General features: G+C 44.4%; 1 protein-coding gene across 18 annotated transcripts in view; it reads right to left on the reverse strand.

The window, feature by feature from the left end:
* The window catches only part of LOC110493208 (pleckstrin homology domain-containing family A member 6), a 168,738-nt gene that overhangs the window by 4,429 nt on the left and 142,593 nt on the right, over positions 1-21,716 (reverse strand). For 15 of the 18 annotated variants that reach the window (XM_036950069.1, XM_036950072.1, XM_036950071.1 and 12 more), the window contains 9 exons: positions 21,556-21,695; positions 18,557-18,712; positions 17,335-17,434; positions 16,575-16,681; positions 16,157-16,312; positions 15,331-15,486; positions 4,313-4,446; positions 3,915-4,072; positions 632-739 (listed from right to left, as the gene is read on the reverse strand). In XM_036950069.1, coding sequence (XP_036805964.1) covers positions 642-739; positions 3,915-4,072; positions 4,313-4,446; positions 15,331-15,486; positions 16,157-16,312; positions 16,575-16,681; positions 17,335-17,434; positions 18,557-18,712; positions 21,556-21,695 — 1,205 coding nt within the window. In that variant the 3' untranslated portion in view covers positions 632-641. The other 3 variants (XM_036950077.1, XM_036950078.1, XM_036950079.1) reach the window with 3 other exon arrangements.

The raw sequence follows: 21,716 nt of genomic DNA on the forward strand, positions 1-21,716 counted from the left end.
TCTGAAACAGCAGTTTATCATTATTGCCATTTATTGCTGAGTATGTGTTGGACGTGGCAGCCTGGCTTCATTCAAAGAACATAGCTCTAAATTGACTGGTCCCTGGCAGAGGCCCCATCTTGAATTGCCCCTGCTTAGCACTACTAATTTAACCCTGTGTACAAGTACAGGGTAGCTAACTTCACATCTGAGTCAGCTGTCTGCACTCTCTCTAACAGCGTCATTTCAGTCTCACTTCCTCTCCGTGTCCTACATCAGCACAAGCTGAGAGACAGATAATCCCGACTTCAGGGGGAGGCATCCACAAATCTTCAAGGGATATTTTACTGGTAGTAATATACGATTGTCATACGGTTATTTCGGTTTAGTAAACATACATATTGTGTTAGCACTGTTCATTGAGAGCATTCCAAACCAGTTTTCAGTTAATAAAACAATTGAGTAAAGCAGATAGCAATACAATTTCCACTTGCTGCCATTGGTCAAGACATCACATGAGTGAAAAACTAAGATGCCTGCCCAAACCAGGAGAGGTGAAGGAGGAGGTGTGAGGTAGGAGGTGGGGACCAGGGAGGGGGTGAAGAGGGAGGGGGGAGGGGGTGGCAGGTGTGGTTGGTGGGCGGGGACTCACCTTCACAGACTCACACCTTCATGATGTGAACGGAGTCGGAGAAGTCGGTGGAGGACGGGGGAGGGGCCAGGTTGGTCGGGGAGGCGGGGAGGCTGGGGGCGCACTGGGCTGGAATGGAATGGGGGTGTGAGGTGAGAACGAGCAAAACAAATAGCAAAACATGAAGGTGTAAAGCAATAATAAAGGGTTGAGGCAGCTACAACAGGGAGGACTGTGCACTCACTCCACCCCGCAAGCATAACAGGATATGGTTATGCTTGTGGGGATACATCTGTAGGGATATGGTGCTAAGCCTGTATAGCTTTGTACTGCGTAAGCAATAGAATGTTGCACGGAAGAAATTGTTACACCTGGATCTGGAGTTTGACTACACACATTCAGAAGACTTTAGAAAATGAAGCAGTTTGAACAGCTGTTACCTAGATTACATTGACAAAGTAAACGCTTGTAACGACAGAAAGCATGAACGTAAGTAACAAATTGTAGGTAAACTTGCAGAATATATGTGGATAGGATATTATGACTATAAAGATAATATGGTTGAACATTTTGCAAAGTGCTTTTCTGGACGCAAGATAAAACAAAGTCTGCGATCTGGCACCAGCAGCGTAACAGATACGTGGTACTGAACTCTGTGCAGCTGGACAATAACAGTATGTGTCCAGTCAAGGGTGGACCATGCTCAAAGGTATGGTTTTAAGACGGATAGCAGGCAGCACACAGTATGATTGAATACTTAAGAGTCCTATGAGACTTGATAAAAAAAATAAAAAATGTTTTCCTTCATGTCATCACTTTACATTGACAAATTTATGTTCAATTTCCCATGATCATAATCTGTGATGACTATGCATAAGTGATATGTGGTTGGTTGTGCTAGGGTAGAGACAGAGATAGTGATATGTAGTAAGCGGTGAGAAATTGTGCTGTAGTTTTCAGAAAAAAAAATGTCAATCTCACTATTCATGGGTTGCACCTCCACCACTCATTCATGTCATGTCATTGTTATGAACGTTCTTAAGATTCCTCCAGCATACTGGTGCCAAAAGGGCTACTGGGGGCGTTGCTCCAGTGGGGTTATAGTTGACCACACACGGCTATTGCTTTAAAGTATTTAAAACAGTTGGATGACTTAATTTCAGTAAGCAATAATAGTGTAACGACCCTGGGTTTATAAGCGCGGATATCGACTCAGCCGTATGAACATGCTTTTGGGGCAAAGTCGATTGCGCGCTGGATTTCGGGCTTGAAGGTCGAGGGTTCGATGCCTGCTCCCTGCCTGTTTCATTACAATATGATAAATACCTTTAATGGCGTTAGCATACTTTACCCCAATATTTTTGTAATTCAGTGATATTCATTCTCACAGCAATTATTAATTCATCCAGCCAGTTGTGGTTAAGAAAACATTCATGCATAGTGATAGGCTTTGCGAAGTGATGGGACATGCCTTGCAAAGTTTAGAACTGCCACAAAGATGGTAACAGCCTAGTAACAGGCGCTGCCTAGCAACCATCACTTTGAAGCATCACATCTAATGAACGTGCATTGCTTATGCCGGATTTGGCTACAACAAGTTATTTTTTTGGGGGGGTGCAACAAGTGTAAATCCTGCTACCAAAGTCGGACATATCTACGCCGAACCATTATTTAGGACCAACTTTTTTATGCACAGCTGGTGCAAACCACTCCTGGTGTACAGTCACTGAAGAGGGGCTAAGGAATCTAAAGTACACTATAGTGGCCTGGACATATGATGTCATTGCTAAAGTGGGCAAATAATTAGTAGGAAACCACTTTTTCATCATTATGATGTCGTCAAATGTACTTTAAAGGAATGGAAATGTTACCATTAGCTAATTAAGTTCATCAAATGCAGCAATGCTAATGTTAGCTAGCTACAATCCGATACTGTCCCCTCAGTCTTAGCTAGCGAGATAAAGTGCTACTCCATCTAAAGGCAATCTGGTGATGACAAAAGGTTGTCATACTCATTATTTGCCAACTTTTGACACGTCATCGTGTTTCCAAGCCCCTGTAATGCACTTTAGATAAAATCTTCATCAGCGTCAATTGAGAATGCATTGAGAAGAATACTCAGTTGGGCATTGAGTCCTAAAACAATATTGTGGTCAAACGTGCATCGCATGGACAGAAGTGGACTAGTGAAACAGACAGTGAGACAGCAGGAACTAGAGATAACAGTTTGGTAAATCTTCCCTGCTGGCACCATACTTTCCACAACAATGCATTCTTATTTGGATTTCTCAATGGAAGATTATCATTTTAGAACGCTTGGTGGTAACATGGCGACATTACAGATTCTAAATCTTGGTTCATCTGAGTTGATCATATCTCTGTTAATCTATTGCTCTGGGGACAGGGACAGGTAACATGTGGCATTGTCTTTGGATGCCCTGTGAAATGACAAGGTTTATGAACCCTTTTTGTAGGAGAGGATACAGATACAGAATAGCAATGAGTGTAACTGTGACCAGTTTTTTTTCTTCATTTAATGCACTGTGTCGCAAGCTCTAGCAAAATGTTTTGTAATGGAAAATGTACCGCAAAGACAACGAGAGTTTCATATTAGACAAATTCAGGTAGGTTTCTCCCCGTTTCATCCCAATTGCTCCCTTTGGTTTCTAGTGAAAACACCCCAGGTGTACACTACAGCACACGGTGAGGAACTGAGGGTGTGGCTGGTTTGGGTTAGGTAGTAGTTGAGTAGTGGACAGTGGATAGTGGAGTATATTGCAGTACAGCAGACAATGAGGGAGTGAAGGAGTGTGGTTGGCTGGGTTTAAGCAGCGGATATTTTGCAGACATTTGACAGTGAGATGTAACTAGGGGTTATATTGGGATTTTATTCTTCATGAAACTGGGCCTTAGAAACTTTTCCCCCCAAAATTACTGTATATATTTTATCAAAATATTTTTATTTCGAACAAGGCAGTTCCACTATGTTCACCTCCAATTTAACCCCTAAAAAGCTGTCATTGATGCTGAGTGTTGAGTGTGTTGCAAACAGGAGAGGGATTGATCATTTCAGTGATTGGTAGAGGAAATGTGTGTCATAGAGGGGAGGAGGGAAGGGGTTTTGGAGGAAGGGGGAGGTGTTTCAGCAACACATCGCCTGTCATCGCTAGGGGGTCCCCTCTGTGGCAGGGGGGCAACAGGGCCACGGTCGGGGTGGGCAACGGTAACTGTGAAGGCAGTAACCGCGGTGACAGGGTGGTCGGGGTGGTGGCAGTGGAGCGGCAGGCGGCTGAGGCGTCCTCACCGGAGAGCAGGCGGGAGCGTCGCGAGGCCTCGGCGGCCAGAGCACAGGAGATCTCGATCCTCTTCTCCTGCTCCTGGATCTTCTGCTCTGGGTTGCCCTGGTGATGAGGACCACCCCCCTCAGTAGGACCATCCAATAGGGGAACCACATTCTGGAGACTGGAGGGAGAGGGAGAGGTGGCAGGGGAGAGAAGGGAGGGAGAAAGTGTGACAAAGAGAGCAAGAGAAAGGAGATTAAATTATAACTTTTAATACAGAGCATGTGGCATTTCATAAAACTTATGTGAAACAGAAGATGGAGCGGAGAGAAAGTGTAGTCAAAATGTGAGTAAATACACTTCTGTACGTATGTGTGAGTGAGGGGTGTGTTGGACAGTAGTTTGTGGTGTCTGTACTTACTTTGATTTGGCAATGAGAGTCTTGATCCTCTCTACTTTCTTCTGTTTCTCCTTCTGCTCCTCTGGGCTGAGAGGAGTGTTGGGCTCCACATCCAGGTAGCGCTCCGGGATCAGAACCTTGTCTGGAGCACAAAGCTGAGGACACCACACATGTCAGAAGAGGTTTTGTAACCTTTTACTTTATGGGCCATTTATGCTGAACTAAATATAAATGCAACATGTAAAGTGTTGGTCTCATTTTTCATGAGTTGAAATAAAAGATCCCAGAAATGTTCCATACGCACAAAAGGCATACTTTTCTAAAATGTTGTGCACACATTTGTTTACATCCCTGTTAGTGAGAATTTCTCCTTTGCCAAGATAATCCATCCAACTGACCAGTGTGGCATATCAAGAAGCTCATTAAACAGCATGATCATTACACAGATGTACCTTGCGCTGGGGACAATTAAAGGACACTCTAAAATTAGCTGTTTTGTCACACAACACAATGCCACAAATGTCTCAAGTTTTGAGGAAGCTGACTTCCTCAATTCATGCTGACTGCAAGAATGTCCACTAGAGCTGTTGCTAGAGAGTTTAATGTTCATATAAAACTAAGCAATTACCATGTCATTTTAAAATATAAAACAATTACCATCTGAGACAGCACTACAGAATGAAGTGTTACTGAAATCACTTCAGGCTGTTATCAAAGTGTTTCATTAACTTTGCATAAAGCGCTAACCCAGCAAACATGCCCAGATTAACACAATGCGGTCTAAAAGTAGGCTGCCCACATTGGGCCCATGTGCCTTTCCTCATCGAATCCACATTGGACCCAAAGGCATTGCCCCAGTGTGTCCCAGTGTGGGCAGCCCATATCCTGTAAGGGCAGCCTTCACTTTGCTTGAAATAAGCTCATCTTTTCCCAGCAAACAAATGAGGGTTAAAACATTGGACCCATGTAGACTGCACACATTGTGCCGATGCACCTATGCTCATCGGCTCCATATTGGCACCAAGGTAGTTTGCTCCAAGGGCAGCCCTCACTGCCTGACATAAGCCCACCCTTAAGAAGCAGGATGTGCAGGTCATGGACTGGCGTGGTTACACGTGGTCTGCGGTTGTGAGGCTGGTTGGATGGCTTTGGAGGACTGCCAATAACTTTGGAGGTGGCTTATGGTAGAGAAATTAACATTCAATTACCTGGCAACAGCTCTGTTGGATGTTGCAGTCAGCATGCCAATTGCAAGCTCCCTCAAAACTTGAGACATCTGTGGCATTGTGTTGTGTGACAAAACTGCACATTTTAGAGTGGCCTTTTATCGTCCCCAGCACAACGTGCACCTGTGTAATGATCATGTTGTTTAAACAGCTTCTTGATATACCACAACTGTCACGTGGATAGATTAGCTTGGCAAAGGAGAAATGCTCACTCACAGAGACGTAAACACATTTGTGCACCAACATTTTTGAGAAATACACTTTTTGTGCGTATGGAACATTTCTGAGATCTTTAATTTCAGCTCATGAAAAATGGGACCAATACATGTTGCATTTATATTTTTGTTCAGTTCACACAGCCAAGACAATGCAGGAGTGGCTTCGGGACAAGTCTCTAAATGTCATTGAGTGGGCCAGCCAGAGTCCAGACTTGAACCCCATTGAACATCACTGAAGATCCAACCATCCAACCTGACAGAGCTTGAGAGGAGAAACTCCCCAAATAAGGGTGCACCAAGCCATACCCAAGAAGACTTGAGGCTGTAATCGCTACCAAAAGTGCTTTGACAAAGTAATGAGTAAAATGACTGAATACTTATGTAAATATGATATTTCAGTCTAAAAACTTTTTTTTGTTTTGTCATTATGGGGTATTGTATGTAGATTGATGAGAGAAAAAAAAGAAAAAAAAGGCTGTAATATAACAAAATGTGGAAAAAATGAAGGGGTCTGAAAACTTTCTGAATGCACTGTATATACAGTACCAGTCAAAAGTTTGGATACACACCTACTCATTCAAAGGTTTTTCTTAATGTTTTACTATTTTCTACATTGTAGAATAATAGTGAAGACATCAAAACTATGAAAAACACACATGGAATCATGTAGTAACCAAAAAAGTGTTTTAGATTCTTCAAAGTAGCCATCATTTGCCTTGATGACAGCTTTGCACACTGTTGGCATTCTCTCAACCAGCTTCACCTGGAATGCTTTTCCAAAAGTCTTGAAGGAGTTCCCACATATGCTGAGCACTTGTTGGCTGCTTTTCCTTCACTCTTCACTTAACACCCTGGCCGTCCTACAATCTAAACTAGATGCCCTCAATCTCACACAAATTATCAAGGAACCTACCAGGTACAACCCCAAATCTGTAAACATGGGCACCCTCGTAGACATCATCCTGACCAACTTGCCCTCTAAATACACCTCTGCTGTTTTCATCCAGGATCTCAGCGATCACTGCCTCATTGACTGCGTCCGCTATGGGTCCGCGGTCAAACGACTACCCCTCATCACTGTCAAACGCTCCCTAAAACACTTATGCGAGCAGGTCTTTCTAATCAACCTGGCCCGGGTATCCTGGAAGGATATTGACCTCATCCTGTCAGTAGAGGATGCCTGATTGTTCTTTAAAAGTGCCTTCCTAACCATCTTAAAAAAGCATGCCCCTTTAAAAAACTGTTAGAACTAAGACCAGATATAGCGCTTGGTTCACTCCAGACTTGACTGCCCTTGACCAGCAAAAAAACATCCTGCGGCACACTGCACTAGCTTCGAATAGTCTCCGCGATATGCAACTTTTCAGGGAAGTCAGGAACCACTATACAAAGTCAGTTAGGAAAGCAAAGGCTAGCTTTTTCTAACAGAAATTTGCATCCTACAGCACTAATTCCAAAAAGTTTTGGTACACCATGGAGAATAAGAGCACCTCCTCTCAGCTGCCCACTACACTGAGGCTAGGAAACACTGTCACCACTGATAAATCCACAAAAATTGAGAATTTCAATAAGCATTTCTCTACTGCGGGTCACGCTTCCCACCTGGCTACCCCAACCACGGCCAACAACTCTGCAGCGGGGTGGGTGGGGGGGGGTTGCTTTTCCTTCACCCAAATCCAGACAGCTGATGTCCTGAAAGAGCTGCAGAAACTGGATCCCTACAAATCAGCTGGGTTAGACAATCTGGACCCTCTCTTCCTAAAATCATCCGCCGCCATTGTCGCAACCACTATTACTAGTCTGTTCAACCTCTCCTTCGTATCGTCTGAGATTCCTAAAGATTGGAAAGCGGCCGCTGTCATCCCCCTCTTCAAAGGGGGAGACACTCTAGACCCAAACTGTTACAGACCTATATCCATCCTGCCCTGCCTTTCTAAAGTCTTCGAAAGCCAAGTGAACAAACAGATCACCGACCATCTCGAATCCCACTGTACCTTCTCCGCAATGCAATCTGGTTTCCAAGCTGGTCACGGGTGCACCTCAGCCACACTCAAGGTCCTAAATTATATCATAATCACCCTTCTGAGCAGGATGACAGCTGCGTGGTCCCATGGTGTTTATACTTGCATACTATTGTTTGTACAGATGAACATGGTACCTTCAGGCATTTGGAAATTTCTCCCAAGGATGAACCAGACTTGTGGAGGTCTACAATTTTTTGGGCTGATTTCTTTTGATTTTCCCATGATGTCAAGCAAAGAGGCACTGAGTTTGAAGGTATGCCTTGAAATACATCCACAGGTACACTTCCAATTGACTCAAATTATGTCAATTAGCCTTTCAGAAGCTTCTAAAGACATTTTAAAAAATCTGTAATTTTCCAAGCTGTTTAAAGGCACAGTCAACTTAGTGTATGTAAATGTCATGCACAAAGTAGATATCCTAACTGACTTGCCAAAACGATAACAACAAATGTGTGGAGTGGTTGAAAAACTAGTTTTAATGACTCCAACCTAAGTGTATGTAAACTTTCGAATTCAACTGTATCAATGATGTCGCTCTTGTTAATTCTTTGATCCACCTCTACACAGACGACACCATTCTGTATACATCTGGCCCTTCTTTGGACAATGTGTTAACAAACCTCAAAACAAGCTTCAATGCTACATAAAACTCCTTCCGTGGCCTCCAACTCCTCTTAAACTATTCTTCCAGACTCATATTAAGAATCTCCAATCCCAAAATAAATCTAGAATTGGCTTCCTATTTCGCAACAACGCCTACTTCACTCATGCTGCCAAACATATTCTCGTAAAACTGACTATCCTGCCGATCCTTGACTTCGGCGATGTCCTTTACAAAATAACCTCCAACATTCTACTCAAAAAATTGGACGCAGTCTATCACAGTGCCATCCGTTTTGTTACCAAAGCCCCATATACTACCCACCATTGTGACCTGTATGCTCTCGTTGGCTGGTCCTCGCTTCATATTTGTCGCCAAACCCACTGGTTCCAGGTCATCTATAAGTCTTTGCTAGGTAAAGATGTGCCTTATTTCAGCTCACTGGTCAACATAGCAATACCCACCCGTAGCACGCGCTACAGCAGGTATATTTCACTGGTCATCCCCAAAGCCAACACCTGCTTTGGATGCCTTTCCTTACAGTTCTCTGCTGCCAATGACTGGAACAAATTGCAAAAATCCCTGAAGCTGGAGACGTATATCTCCCTCACTAACTTCAAGCATCGGCTGTCAGCATCTGTAAATAGCCCATTCAACCAACTATCCCCATATATATAGTTTTTCTACTTGCACATCTATCACTCCAGTGGTAAGTGATAAATTGTAATTACTTCACCACTATGGCCCATTTATTGCCTTACCTCTTTACTTCATTTGCACACACTGTATACAGATTTTCTATTGTGTTATTGACTGTACGTTTGTTTATCCCATGTGTAACTAACTCTTTGTTGTTGTTTTTGTCGCACTGCTTTACTTTATCTTGGCCAGGTCACTTTTGTAAATGAAATAAAACATTTAAACTCATCCCAAACCATCTCAATTGGGTTGAGGTCGGGTGCTTGTGGAGGCCAGTTAATCTGATGCAGCACTCCATCACTCTCCTTCTAATAGCCCTTACACAGCCTGGAGGTGTGTTGGGTCATTGTCCTGTTGATAAACAAATGATAGTCCCACAAGCGCAAACCAGATGGGATGGTGTATCACTGCAGAATGCTGTGGTAGCCATGCTGGTTAAGTGTGCCTTGAATTCAAAAAAATTACAGACAGTGTCACCAGCAAAGCACCCCCACACCATCACACCTCTTCCTCCATGCTTCAGGGTGGGGACTACACATGCAGAGATCATCTGTTCACCTACTCTGCATCTCACAAAGACACAGCAGTTGGAACCAAAAATCACTAGCTTGGACTCATCAGATCAAAGGACAGATTTCCACCGGTCTTATTTTTTTTATTTTTTTTTATTATTTTTATTTCACCTTTATTTAACCAGGTAGGCTAGTTGAGAACAAGTTCTCATTTGCAACTGCGACCTGGCCAAGATAAAGCATAGCAGTGTGAACAGACAACACAGAGTTACACATGGAGTAAACAATTAACAACAAGTCAATAACACAGTAGAAAAAAAAGGGGGAGTCTATATACAATGTGTGCAAAAGGCATGAGGAGGTAGGCGAATAATTACAATTTTGCAGATTAACACTGGAGTGATAAATTATCAGATGGTCATGTACAGGTAGAGATATTGGTGTGCAAAAGAGCAGAAACGTAAATAAATAAAAACAGTATGGGAATGAGGTAGGTGAAAATGGGTGGGCTATTTACCAATAGACTATGTACAGCTGCAGCGATCGGTTAGCTGCTCAGATAGCTGATGTTTGAAGTTGGCGAGGTAGATAAAAGTCTCCAACTTCAGTGATTTTTGCAGTTCGTTCCAGTCACAAGCAGCAGAGTACTGGAACGAAAGGCGGCCAAATGAGGTGTTGGCTTTAGGGATGATCAGTGAGATACACCTGCTGGAGCGAGTGCTACGGATGGGTGTTGCCATCGTGACCAGTGAACTGAGATAAGGCGGAGCTTTACCTAGCAAGGACTTGTAGATGACCTGGAGCCAGTGGGTCTGGCGACGAATATGTAGCGAGGGCCAGCCGACTAGAGCATACAAGTCGCAGTGGTGGGTGGTATAAGGTGCTTTAGTGACAAAACGGATGGCACTGTGATAGACTGCATCCAGTTTGCTGAGTAGAGTGTTGGAAGCCATTTTGTAGATGACATCGCCGAAGTCGAGGATCGGTAGGATAGTCAGTTTTACTAGGGTAAGCTTGGCGGCGTGAGTGAAGGAGGCTTTGTTGCGGAATAGAAAGCCGACTCTTGATTTGATTTTCGATTGGAGATGTTTGATATGAGTCTGGAAGGAGAGTTTGCAGTCTAGCCAGACACCTAGGTACTTATAGATGTCCACATATTCAATGTCGGAACCATCCAGGGTGGTGATGCTAGTTGGGCATGCGGGTGCAGGCAGCGATCGGTTGAAAAGCATGCATTTGGTTTTACTAGCGTTTAAGAGCAGTTGGAGGCCGCGGAAGGAGTGTTGTATGGCATTGAAGCTCGTTTGGAGGTTAGATAGCACAGTGTCCAATGACAGTGTCCAATTATGTCCATTGTTCGTGTTTCTTTGCCCAAGCAAGTCTCTTATTAAAGGTGTCTTTTAGTCGTGGTTTCTTTGCAGCAATTTGACTATGAAGACCTGATTCACGCAGTGTCCACTCAACAGTTGATGTTCAGATGTGTCTGTTACTTGAATTCTGTGAAGCATTTATTGGGCTGCAATTTCTGAGTCTGGTAACTCCAATGAACTTATCCTCTGCAGAATAGGTAACTCTGGGTCTTACTTTCCTGTGGCAGTCCTCATGAGAGCCAGTTTCATTATAACGCTTGATGGTTTTTGTGACTGAACTTGAAGAAATTTTAAAAGTTATTGAAATGTTCCGGTTTGACTGACCTTCGTGTCTTAAAGTAATGATGGATTGTCATTTCTCTTTGCTTATTTGAGCTGTTCTTGCCATAATATGGACTTGGTCTGTATACCACCCATACCTTGTCACAACACAACTGATTGGCTCAAATGCATTAAGAAGGAAGGAAAGAAGGAAAGATATTCCACAAATTAACTTTTAATAAGGCACACCTTTTTCAATTTTCAAAGGTGAGTTCCACATTTCTTCAACGGTCGCCCCAGAGTGAGTTGTTTTATGCACGTGATGTCAGAATGCACTCCAAAATGTGATTGTTACGCAACAGAACAGTTAACACGAGCTGCCTATTAATTATCTATAGGGTATGTTTCAACTTGTCAATGTCACGCCCTGACCTTAGATATCTCTGTTTTCTTTATATTTTGGTTAGGTCAGGGTGTGACTAGGGTGGGTACGCCAGTTTTTGTATTGTCTAGTGTTTTTGTATGTCTAGGGTTGTTGTAGGTCTAGGGGTTTTTGTATTTCTATGTTGGCCTGATATGGTTCTCAATTAGAGACAGCTGTTTATCGTTGTCTCTGATTGGGGATCATATTTAGGCAGCCATTTCCCCTTTGTGTTTTGTGGGATCTTGTCTATGTGTAGTTGCCTGTCTGCACTCGTTTGTATAGCTTCATGTCTCGTTTTGTTATTTTGTTCAGTGTTTCATTCTTTTAATAAATAAGAATATACCTATACCACGCTGCGCCTTGGTCCGATCCTTATAACGAACGCGACAGAAGATCCCACCAACAAAGGAACAAGCAGCGTATTCAGGAGGAATGGACCTGGGAAGAGATTCTGGATGGAGCAGGACCCTGGACGCAGGCTGGGGAGTATTGCCATCCTAAGGAAGCGATAGAGGCAGCGAAAGTGGAACGGCGATATTACGAGGAGTTGTACCAATGAGACAAGCACGAGAGGCAGCCCCATAAAATGTTTTTGGAGGGGGCACACAGGGAGATTGGCTGAGTCAGGTTGGAGACCTGAGCCAACTCCTCGTGCTTACCGTGGAGAGTGTGTGACTGGTCAGACACCATGTTATGCAGTGATGCGCACGGTGTCTCCAGTTCACATTCATAGCCCGGTGCGCTCTATTCCAGCTCCTCGCATTTGCCGGGCTAGAATGGGCATCCAGCCAGGGCGGATGGTGCCGGCTCAGCACTCCTGGTCTCCAGTACACCTCCTTGGACCAGGATATCCTGCACCGGCTCTGCGGGGGGTACTGTTGCGCACTGACCTTATATATCTCTGTTTTCTTTAGATTTTGGTTAGGTCAGTGTGACTAGGGTGGGTACGCTAGTTTTTGTATTGTCTATGTTTTTTGTATGTCTAGGGTTGTTGTAGGTCTCTGGGTTTTTGTATTTCTATGTTGGCCTGATATCAAGTATGCAGACATTTGGGCAGTCTTGCTGGCGCTCACATTGCCTGTCTTGTTGTTTTCCTTACACAAAATAATTTTGGACATCCTATCAAAGTAAGTGCCTTATTTTCCATATATCATGTTGTTGCATCTACTGTAGCATACAGTATGTGTGTATGGAGCATAATGTATTTACAATTTTATTCACATGTTTCCAAGTACTGGTGAAAAATAATGCATTCCGATTATTGCATAGATTGTAATGGACACCTATGATGTATGTAAAATACTTTTATGAAGGTGGTACTGATTGTAATGAGCTAAGCTATTTGCCAGCTATGTGTGGCACCATGTTTGTTGACATTAAACAATGCCTTCTGGGTGTCACGTAAATGTCTGTCAGACCAAAGATGTTATAATGAGGGGAAGGAATGGTTCACTCATCTTTTGGGTAAACTTACAGAAGTGAAGAAAGGGAAGTGAATGATCATAGATGACACACCCCCCTTCAACAAGCATACTGCAAACAGACCAAACTCATCTTGTCTTCTCTTATCTTTGGTTGACGCGAAAAACAAATATGGCGGTGCACACAAACTACCCATCATCGGATTACTTTTCGATAGAAAGCATTTTACTCAATTATTAAATCAATCAATGTTGAGCTCACCTGTGATGTGATTCATTGTGAATAGTAATTGATGTTAGCTAATTCATATTGTTGTTTCTGTCAGCCGAGAGTTATCTAAATATGACCGCTTGTGTAACGTCAACATTTCCTCAGTTAGCGTTAGGACTAATGTAGCTTACATTTTCCGGTTTGGATGATTGTGTATGATGTTGCTACTTCTGTGAATGTCTGAACATTGCATCCAAAAATCAACTCGTCGCATTCAGGACATAACTTTGTAAGGACTGTGTTTGTGCAAAATGTTTCTGTGAAAATACAGTATGGCTAGCTCAAATCCTGACTGTTGAGTCAAGATGTTCTAAAGAAGCATTCTTATCAAACCGGTTTGAGCATACCCTCCAGGGACCACTGTTGAATGATCTCACCCATTTGTTGGTACGTGTGAAAAGGTGAATTGAAATGCATTCCAGGTGTCTACCTCATGAAACTGGTTGAGAGGAAACCAAGAGTGTGCAAAGCTGTTATCAAGGAAAAGAGCGGCCGCTTTGAAGAATCTCAAATAAAAAATATATTTGGATTTTGAAAATTGTAAAAATAAAGAAAAAACCTGGAATGAGTAGGTGTGTCCAAACTTTTGACCAGTACTGTGTGTTATTATTTTTACAAGAGAAAATTCCTAATATATCAACTGTATAGACTTCATCATTGGCAATATACAAGACAAAAAAAAATATTACATAGCCTACCGAGTGGCGCAGCGGTCTAAGGCACTGCATCGCAGTGCTTGAGGCATCACTACAAACCTGGGTTTGATTCAAGGCTTGATTGATTTCCTCTCACACATTGGTGCGGGTGGCTTCGGGGTTAAGTGGGAAGATATTAAGAAGCGCGGTTAGGCGGGTGATGTTTCGGAGGACATATGACTCAACCTTTTTCTCTCCAAAGCCCATTGGGGAGTTGCATCGATGAGATAAGATTGTGATTGGATATCACGAAAATGGGGATTTAAAAAATAAAAAGTTTTACATTATACAACAGAACTCTTAAACTGGAATGGCACTCTCAGTAATGGTTGCACAAAAATAATGTTTCACTGTCATGGATCCCTCCGGTACTGTTGCTCATTCTGTGCACCAGTTTCAAAGGTTTACGTCACTAGCCTCTAGGCACTGAACTGTGTCATTACGCACACCTGGTTCATATTCCTCACTGATTGTATTTGTATAAATGTGACCTTTGTTCTTTCATTGGGCTGTCGATTATTGTTTCCATGTCCGTTGTGCCTGTGAGTACCTGTGCTGTGTTGTTTTGGCTTTTGTGACGTGCAAATTGTGCATATATGATTACGGGTCTCGTCCTGTGGTGTATCATTGTACTCTTGTGTTTTCGGTTCTCGTCCCGTGTATGTATTCAAGGTACTCCTCGCACTTTTGTTCGGGTTTCAACTCTGTGTATTGTATACATGTTTGTTTGGTCTTTGTCCCCATGCCTTTACATGGCACAATGTAATTGGGGCAATAAAACATCCTATTACCCATTCCTGCGCCTGTTTCCCGATCCTTCACACAACGTTACAGTCACCTTGGAACTATAAGGTTCTAGCTGAAAAAATGTGATTCCAAAACAATTGGCTTGAAAATTACGAACCCTGATTGGTTTGAATGGTGTCAGTAATTTTTATCTTGTATAATTTTTTAACTAAACAAGATGAATTGGGGGTATTTGCAAACCATGTCCCTGAATAGTCAAATTATCCCCCACCTCTACATTATTAAGTAGTGGGCTAGCCTGTGCTGGGTTTGGTGTGGGCTAGACAGTGTTTGGCTGGTGTGGGCTAGCCTGTGCTAGGTTTGGTGTGGGCTAGCCAATTCTGGAATAGTCCGTGTTGGGCTGGTGTGGGCTTGGTGAGTACTTTGTGTGGGCTAACCCCTGCCCACCTTCCCCACCAAACACACACATGGGGCCAATGGGGTCATATTTGCTGGGATATCATTTCACGACTGGATCATAGTCACATAGGGATTTTATTACACTGTTTTGGTTTCCAGAGTGTGTCTCACCTCTTTGCCGATGTCCAGGTCGTAGTGGTCAGGTTCCATCTGTAACCGTCTGAGGCGAGCAATCTCCTCCCGGGGTGATTCCAGCACCCCCTCGCCCCGTACTGCAGCCTCCAGGTCCTTGATGTCCACCTCATGGGCTGTTAGCCTCCGCTTCACCTGGACACGCACAGAGATAAACAATTAGGAAAGAGACTGGGAGGCCGTACCAAAGGGGCCAGAACTAGAGGTATTCATGGATCCACCCAAATCTGAATACCCCAGATCTGACCTGGGACACGAGCAGGTCGGGGCCCAAAATTCAAAGTTTTCCTCTGGTCCGGATCGGATCCTGTTTGATTTTCATCGGGTTTCGGATCTATGTAACTACAGCTGATAGACCTGTGTGGAACTGAATGTACCTGACCACAGCTCCGCATGGCCTATTGCATATTTATTTTACACTAATAAGGTGAATTTATTGACAGGCCTAGCCAACATATCAAAACGTATTCATAAATCAGAAGAGCAAATTGGCTGAAAAACATATATCTTTTTTGTCACTCAGGTCTAGGTCTGGTTGTCATCGGGTCCATTCGGGTTCAGGTTTGATGGTTCTCGGGTCCGTTCGGGTCCAGATCCCCCTTAAAAAAATACCGGGTCTGTTCAGGTCCGGGTCTGAATTGTCCTCAGGTCTGTCGGGGTCCGGGTCCAACTTTTTAGACCCGAGAATACCTCTAGCCAGAACAATATATTGGATCCTACTCAAGTTACATTTCAACGTGCAGTACATATTCTTGGTGGCTGGCTATCAATGTATATGTATATGTAAATAGTTATGAGAGCCTACCACTCTGTAGTTTGTGCCTGCCTGGCTACCCAGGTTCAGGCTGCGTCTCTTGTCCCTGACAGAGCTGCTCTGGTTCCTACGGATACGCTCGTTCTGCTCCTCAATGCTCATCTTGGACTTCACCTCAGCAGGGAACACTGCACTCTTCGGGCGCTCCTGTGACACAGGAATGACATGGAAATGATGATGGAGGGAATGACAATGGAATATGATAAAACGTCAAATTTCATGATCTTTTAAAGGATCAATTTGATTGCACCCTTCAATACACCAGACATAGGCCCACAACATAAAGGCAACATCAAATCGGTAAAATATCATAATATAGTTACAATACATGTCTATTGATCACATCACATCATCCACATGATGATAAGCTTCCTGAGTTCCATAATGCCCTCTCCGGCATGCTGCCTACCCTGGAGATTCCATTGGGCACTTTGCCGTTGCGTCGGGTGATTCCATGGTCGTAGGAGTGGCCCTGGTCCTCCATGGGAGACTTTGTTCTGGGAGGAACAATCCCCACTGGTCAGGGGACAGACAAACAGCGTGTCAGAGGATGACATGATGCGTCCCAAATGGCACCCTATTTCCCATATAGTCTCTGGTCAAGAGTAGTGCGCTATGTAGGGAATAGGATGACATTTGGGACGCGTCCACACAGAGGATGAGTCACGGGGGCTATAATCCAATCTATTATTCTGTAAACAATTGACTTTTATAAGGTCCAGCTAGTCATGAGGACCGTATTAGTAATCTAATTTTGTTTTTGTGCTAGCAATAGTATATACTTGATTATGATGTCATTTAATCTATTATTAGATTTGGTTTGACATTTGAAGTGGATTTCCTTCCGAGTCTGAGGGGAGCCTTCTTTTTTTTTTAAGGTTTAGCATTGTCTAACAGTTGGGGATTAGATCAGAAAAGCATTTGCGAAAGAAGTCATATGTAATATTAATAAAGTTCACAGTAGCTCCAGTACAGGTTTAGAGAACTGAAATATAACTCCACTTTTTGGCGCCATAGAGATTGTATAACTCTGCTAGTTTAAATGCAAGGTAGCATTACACGTTTACGCACAAAGGCCTCAAACAGTAGACTACAAGGTATGAGTCATTGCTGCCTATGCAGACTGACAAACCAGAACTTCATTACTCAGGCTCCATTGCTTCCTGTACCTTTATTCATGTTGGCCTGTCGATCCTGATCCAGCTCCTGAGCTTCGTTGCTATTGGTCCGTTCTCCCGGTGACACATCCTGTCGGTAACCATACTTTTGCTGCAACACAGAACACGAGGAGGCGATAATGAATCATAACCCAATCAAAAGTAAGAGCTTTACACACCAGGAGAGTGTTGGCACTATTCAGGCAACAGCATCATACCCAGCTACGCAGGTATTAGCCATATGGTTACCCAAACACAGAATGCATTACATAATATGCATTAGTGTGGACAGCAATGACGGGGTTATTGACAGATATAGTGGCAGATTCCAGAGCTCAATGGTTGGAAAGAGATCCGGCATAAGCGGAAGCGCACGGTCTACACACTACAGCACAGACACAGCACTAGCACAGGGACGAGCACAGTCACATTACTACCACATCACTACACCAACTGACACACAGACAACATGGTAAAGAAACCACCACCTTAGCGTTCCTATGGGAACCTGCAACTCGTCCTTAGCTTAGCCGTAGCATTCAGAAGCACCCAGTACACTAGAATGAATTGTTAGATTATATTTAAAATACTGCATTGTGTTTTCGTTTTTGTTTGATATTGTTGCTTTAGAACATGTTTGATTAATTACTGGTCAACTGATTAATATATTGTTGGCCACACAATAACCAAATGTGCTGTTAAATGTTTGAAGAGTTTGCAGTATCAACCATAGAAAGTGATTGATTGACAGCTGTTGTTCAATGTGTAAGAGCATACTAAGGTGAGACCAGTGTCACTGAGGAGAATAATCATTTCTAGTGCTGGTGCTTTTGGAGAGCTGAAACAGGCAGAGATGGAGAGCGAGAGAAAGAAGGAAGAGATGGTGGAATAGGAGCCATGAGTAGTGAAGCACTAGAACAGACGGAGAGGTGTGAGAGTGTGTATGGTGGAGGGATTGGGTGATGAAGAATGAAAAAGCTTTAGGAGTTCGGGAACATTTTGGGGAAGACAGTGATGGCTTCAAGGACAGGTAACAACTGCGCTTGTGGTAGAAGTTGCCTTAACCACAGATCTAGGATCAGTTTATTATACCGCTTATCCTGACTTTACCCAGTAGGGGTATGAAAATAAATCTGTCCCTGAATCAGTGGTTATGGACATATACCTCCTTGGGGGCGTGGCCGGGGGCATGGCAGGGACGGTAACTCCCTCCCACCCTCCCGTCACCAAATACCTTTCTGCTGTGGGACTCTTCATCGTCAATGTAACCGTCCTCCAGGCCCAGGCTGCGTGGCCAGGCAGAGCTGTCGAACGGCAGAGGGGGGATGGAGGGGGGCGATTCCAGGGGGCAGTAGGATTTGGGAAGTGGTGGCCGTGGCGGGCCAATGTCCTACAGCCACGAAAAGGAGGGAAGGAGACGGAGAGGAAGAGAGGGAAGGAAGGATGGAGGAGGAAGGGAGGAGGAGGAAGAGAGAGCGCTGTGCATCAGGAGGAGTGACAAAAGCCAGGCGGAGTGCAGAGCAGAGAGGATCATGGGACGATTTGAGGAATGGAGCCCCGACCCCAAGAACTTCAGGGGTAATGGGTCACAGGTGTCCAATAAGATGCCTGTACTGAGAGCTAGCATGAATGCACACACTGATGCATTCTAATCATATTAGTAGTACTGATACAGACCGATTGCTGCTGAATTTGAAAAACAAGATAGAAAGTAGCACCACAGATTTCGACAGACACTGTAAACAGTTACAGTTATTACGCAACACAGATGATACGTAGGCTTATATGATTCACAAAATCAACTGTTATTTTCTGCTCTTTCTGCACTATAATTCAAATTTCAGCGGCATTATGAACTCCATTCCCAACAGAGAGAAAGAGAGAGTTGGCTGAGAGCCAGAGGAAGGCAGAGCACTACAGGCTTCAGGGTTTCATACTAAAACAGGAGGATCCGTCCCCGGTGCCAGAGCGCCTCCGTATCGTCTGAACTACATCCCTCACTTTTAATCAATCAGCTGATATGGACCTGGGAAACCCGCTGAGGGGATTTCTTGGCCTATCATATTCCTTGATACCAATGAATGAATCTATTGATTGATTAAGCACCATAGAGGAAAGAAGAACGGCAGACCCTGAAGGCCTGGAGGACTATATCACACGGCCATCCAACCACAGATAAGATGGATGAAAACACAACTTCCTAATTGGTCAGAGGTGCGGATCTGAGCGTACGGTCTGCCTTGCACTTTGTGTATCCCACAGACCTACACCACTGAGTGCCATGTTCTGCATAGTGAGTGATGCCGTGAAGAAACAGGAGAACATTTCCACATCGCCACATTTCTGCTCCACCTCCCGATTATGTTTCTATAAATAATGTGTGTCTGTGTAGTTGGCCAGGGATTACGCAGAACACTTGAAATAACCTGTCATCCTAACTGCCTCTAACTGAATCTTAGCTAAGTGGATCAGGAGATATGTGAAGGCTCTCTGTTGCCTGGTGGACACACCAGGTCATGCTCTTTAGATTTGAGATGAAAGGAAAACGTGTGTTTGAGCCCTGGTCAATAACAGCACAACAGGAACTTCAGAGCTAGTTTCTTTTTCTGGCAGTGAAAGGAGTCATTGATGTTGAAATGGCCCTTTATATAATTATTTAACTATGTGTTATGCAGGTTGAAAACCTCTGACTTCCCTTTTTCCTGGGAATGTCCTTCAGTGAGGATTCCCTGAGCCTGCTGGACACGGAACATTAACTTTATTAACCACTGACTTGGACCATTAGTCACCTTCAGCCTCAACTTTTCCCCAGAAAGCATAACACATTCTGTTTCAAACTTCCAGATATGCTTTTTACTATTGGCAATACACTGTAATATAAGCTGCATCATCATAACATAGTACAACATCACATTCTAACTGTTGTTGTGTCAAGTCTGTCTGGTGTGGGCTACGATTGCTGCAGTTGTGGCACCGTACTGTCCACCAGGTCTATAGATGGGTCTTCCTGTTGTTTGGATGGGTGTGTGGTGGTATCAGGGTGTGGGGTGTAGGGAAAGCACCGTCGCTAACATCTAGCTGGTTGTTGGGGAAGGTGAGTGGGCGAGTGCGGGTACGTGAGCGGGATCGTCCTTGGGATTGTTCTCGGGACTGAGTGGCTAAGCAGAGGACCCGGTACTGTGTTTCAGTACTGAGCACTCTGGTCCTGGGGTGAGGTGGTAGGGAGTGTTCATGTGGGTCTGGAGTATGGCTACAGGCTAGTTGGCTAACCAGACAGGAGTTTTGGCGGGAAGATGAGTACTTGGTCTCAGGGACAGTCAGGTGGGTGTGCTGAGGTGGATATCTGAGGAAGGCAGGGTAGCTAGCTCGGTAGGAAGGTGGGTCTGGGAGAACATCTTTCCTGTAGCCAATGGCTTGCTGCTTCGGCTGAGGGGAAAGCTCATTGGCTAGCTGGGTGTGTTGGTGGCTGGGGTTACTGCCAGTAGGTGCTTGCTGATTGGTTAGTTTGGCAGGGTGGGTGGGTGAGTGGGTAAAGCTATGGCTGTCTCCTTGGAGGAGTGGAACTCCAGAGCTGGCTCGGTGGCTGTATGGCTCTAGATGTGTACTGTCCATATTGGCAAGCTGATTGACTTGGCTGCTGCTGTGGGTGGGGTTGGGGTTGGGGCTGGCGTTTGGTTGGGTGTCTTTGGTGTCTCTAAGGTCATGCTGGTTGGCTTGGGAGGTGTATGGTTGTGCATGTTGCTGGGTGTCTATACTCTCTACAGGGGCAAGCTGGTTGGCTTGGCAAGTGCAAGGCTGGGAGCTTGGCTCAGGACCAGGGTGTACATTTGGTTCAAGACCAGGGCGCCTATTTGGCTCAGAACTTGTTTGGGTGTTAAGTATGGATTTAAGTTTAGGACGGGACTGGGTGGCTAAGTACAGGATTTGGTATTGTGTTTCAGGACTGAGAGACCTGGACTGGGTGTGAGGTAAAGAGTGTATATGGGGGTATTTTGTGTTTGGGTCAGGACCCAGGGGGATGTTAGGTTGAGGACCCGGGTGGGTTTTTGGCTCAGACACTGGTCTATTTGGATCAGCACCTAGTTGGGTGTTGGATTCAGGACCTAGATGAACACTTTGATCTGGCTGGGTGTTAGGTTGAGGACTCAGGTGGGTGTCAGGATGAGGACACAGGTGGAGACCCAGGTTGGTGTTTGGTTGGTTGCGTGGGTGGTAGGAAGGGCTGGTGCTTACCTCCGGACCCAGCTGTTTGGTGGGGGAAGCCTGGGAGCCGGGCACTGGGGAGAAGGGGCTGAGTGGACTGGTGAGGCTTACTGAACTCAGGGGACTGGCAGGACTATTGGTGCTAAAGGAACCTGATGCCGCACTGGCCACTGTGGGAGAGAGGGGAAAGG

The sequence above is a fragment of the Oncorhynchus mykiss genome, chromosome 17 (genome assembly GCF_013265735.2).
Source record: "Oncorhynchus mykiss isolate Arlee chromosome 17, USDA_OmykA_1.1, whole genome shotgun sequence".
Taxonomy (NCBI): domain Eukaryota; kingdom Metazoa; phylum Chordata; class Actinopteri; order Salmoniformes; family Salmonidae; genus Oncorhynchus; species Oncorhynchus mykiss.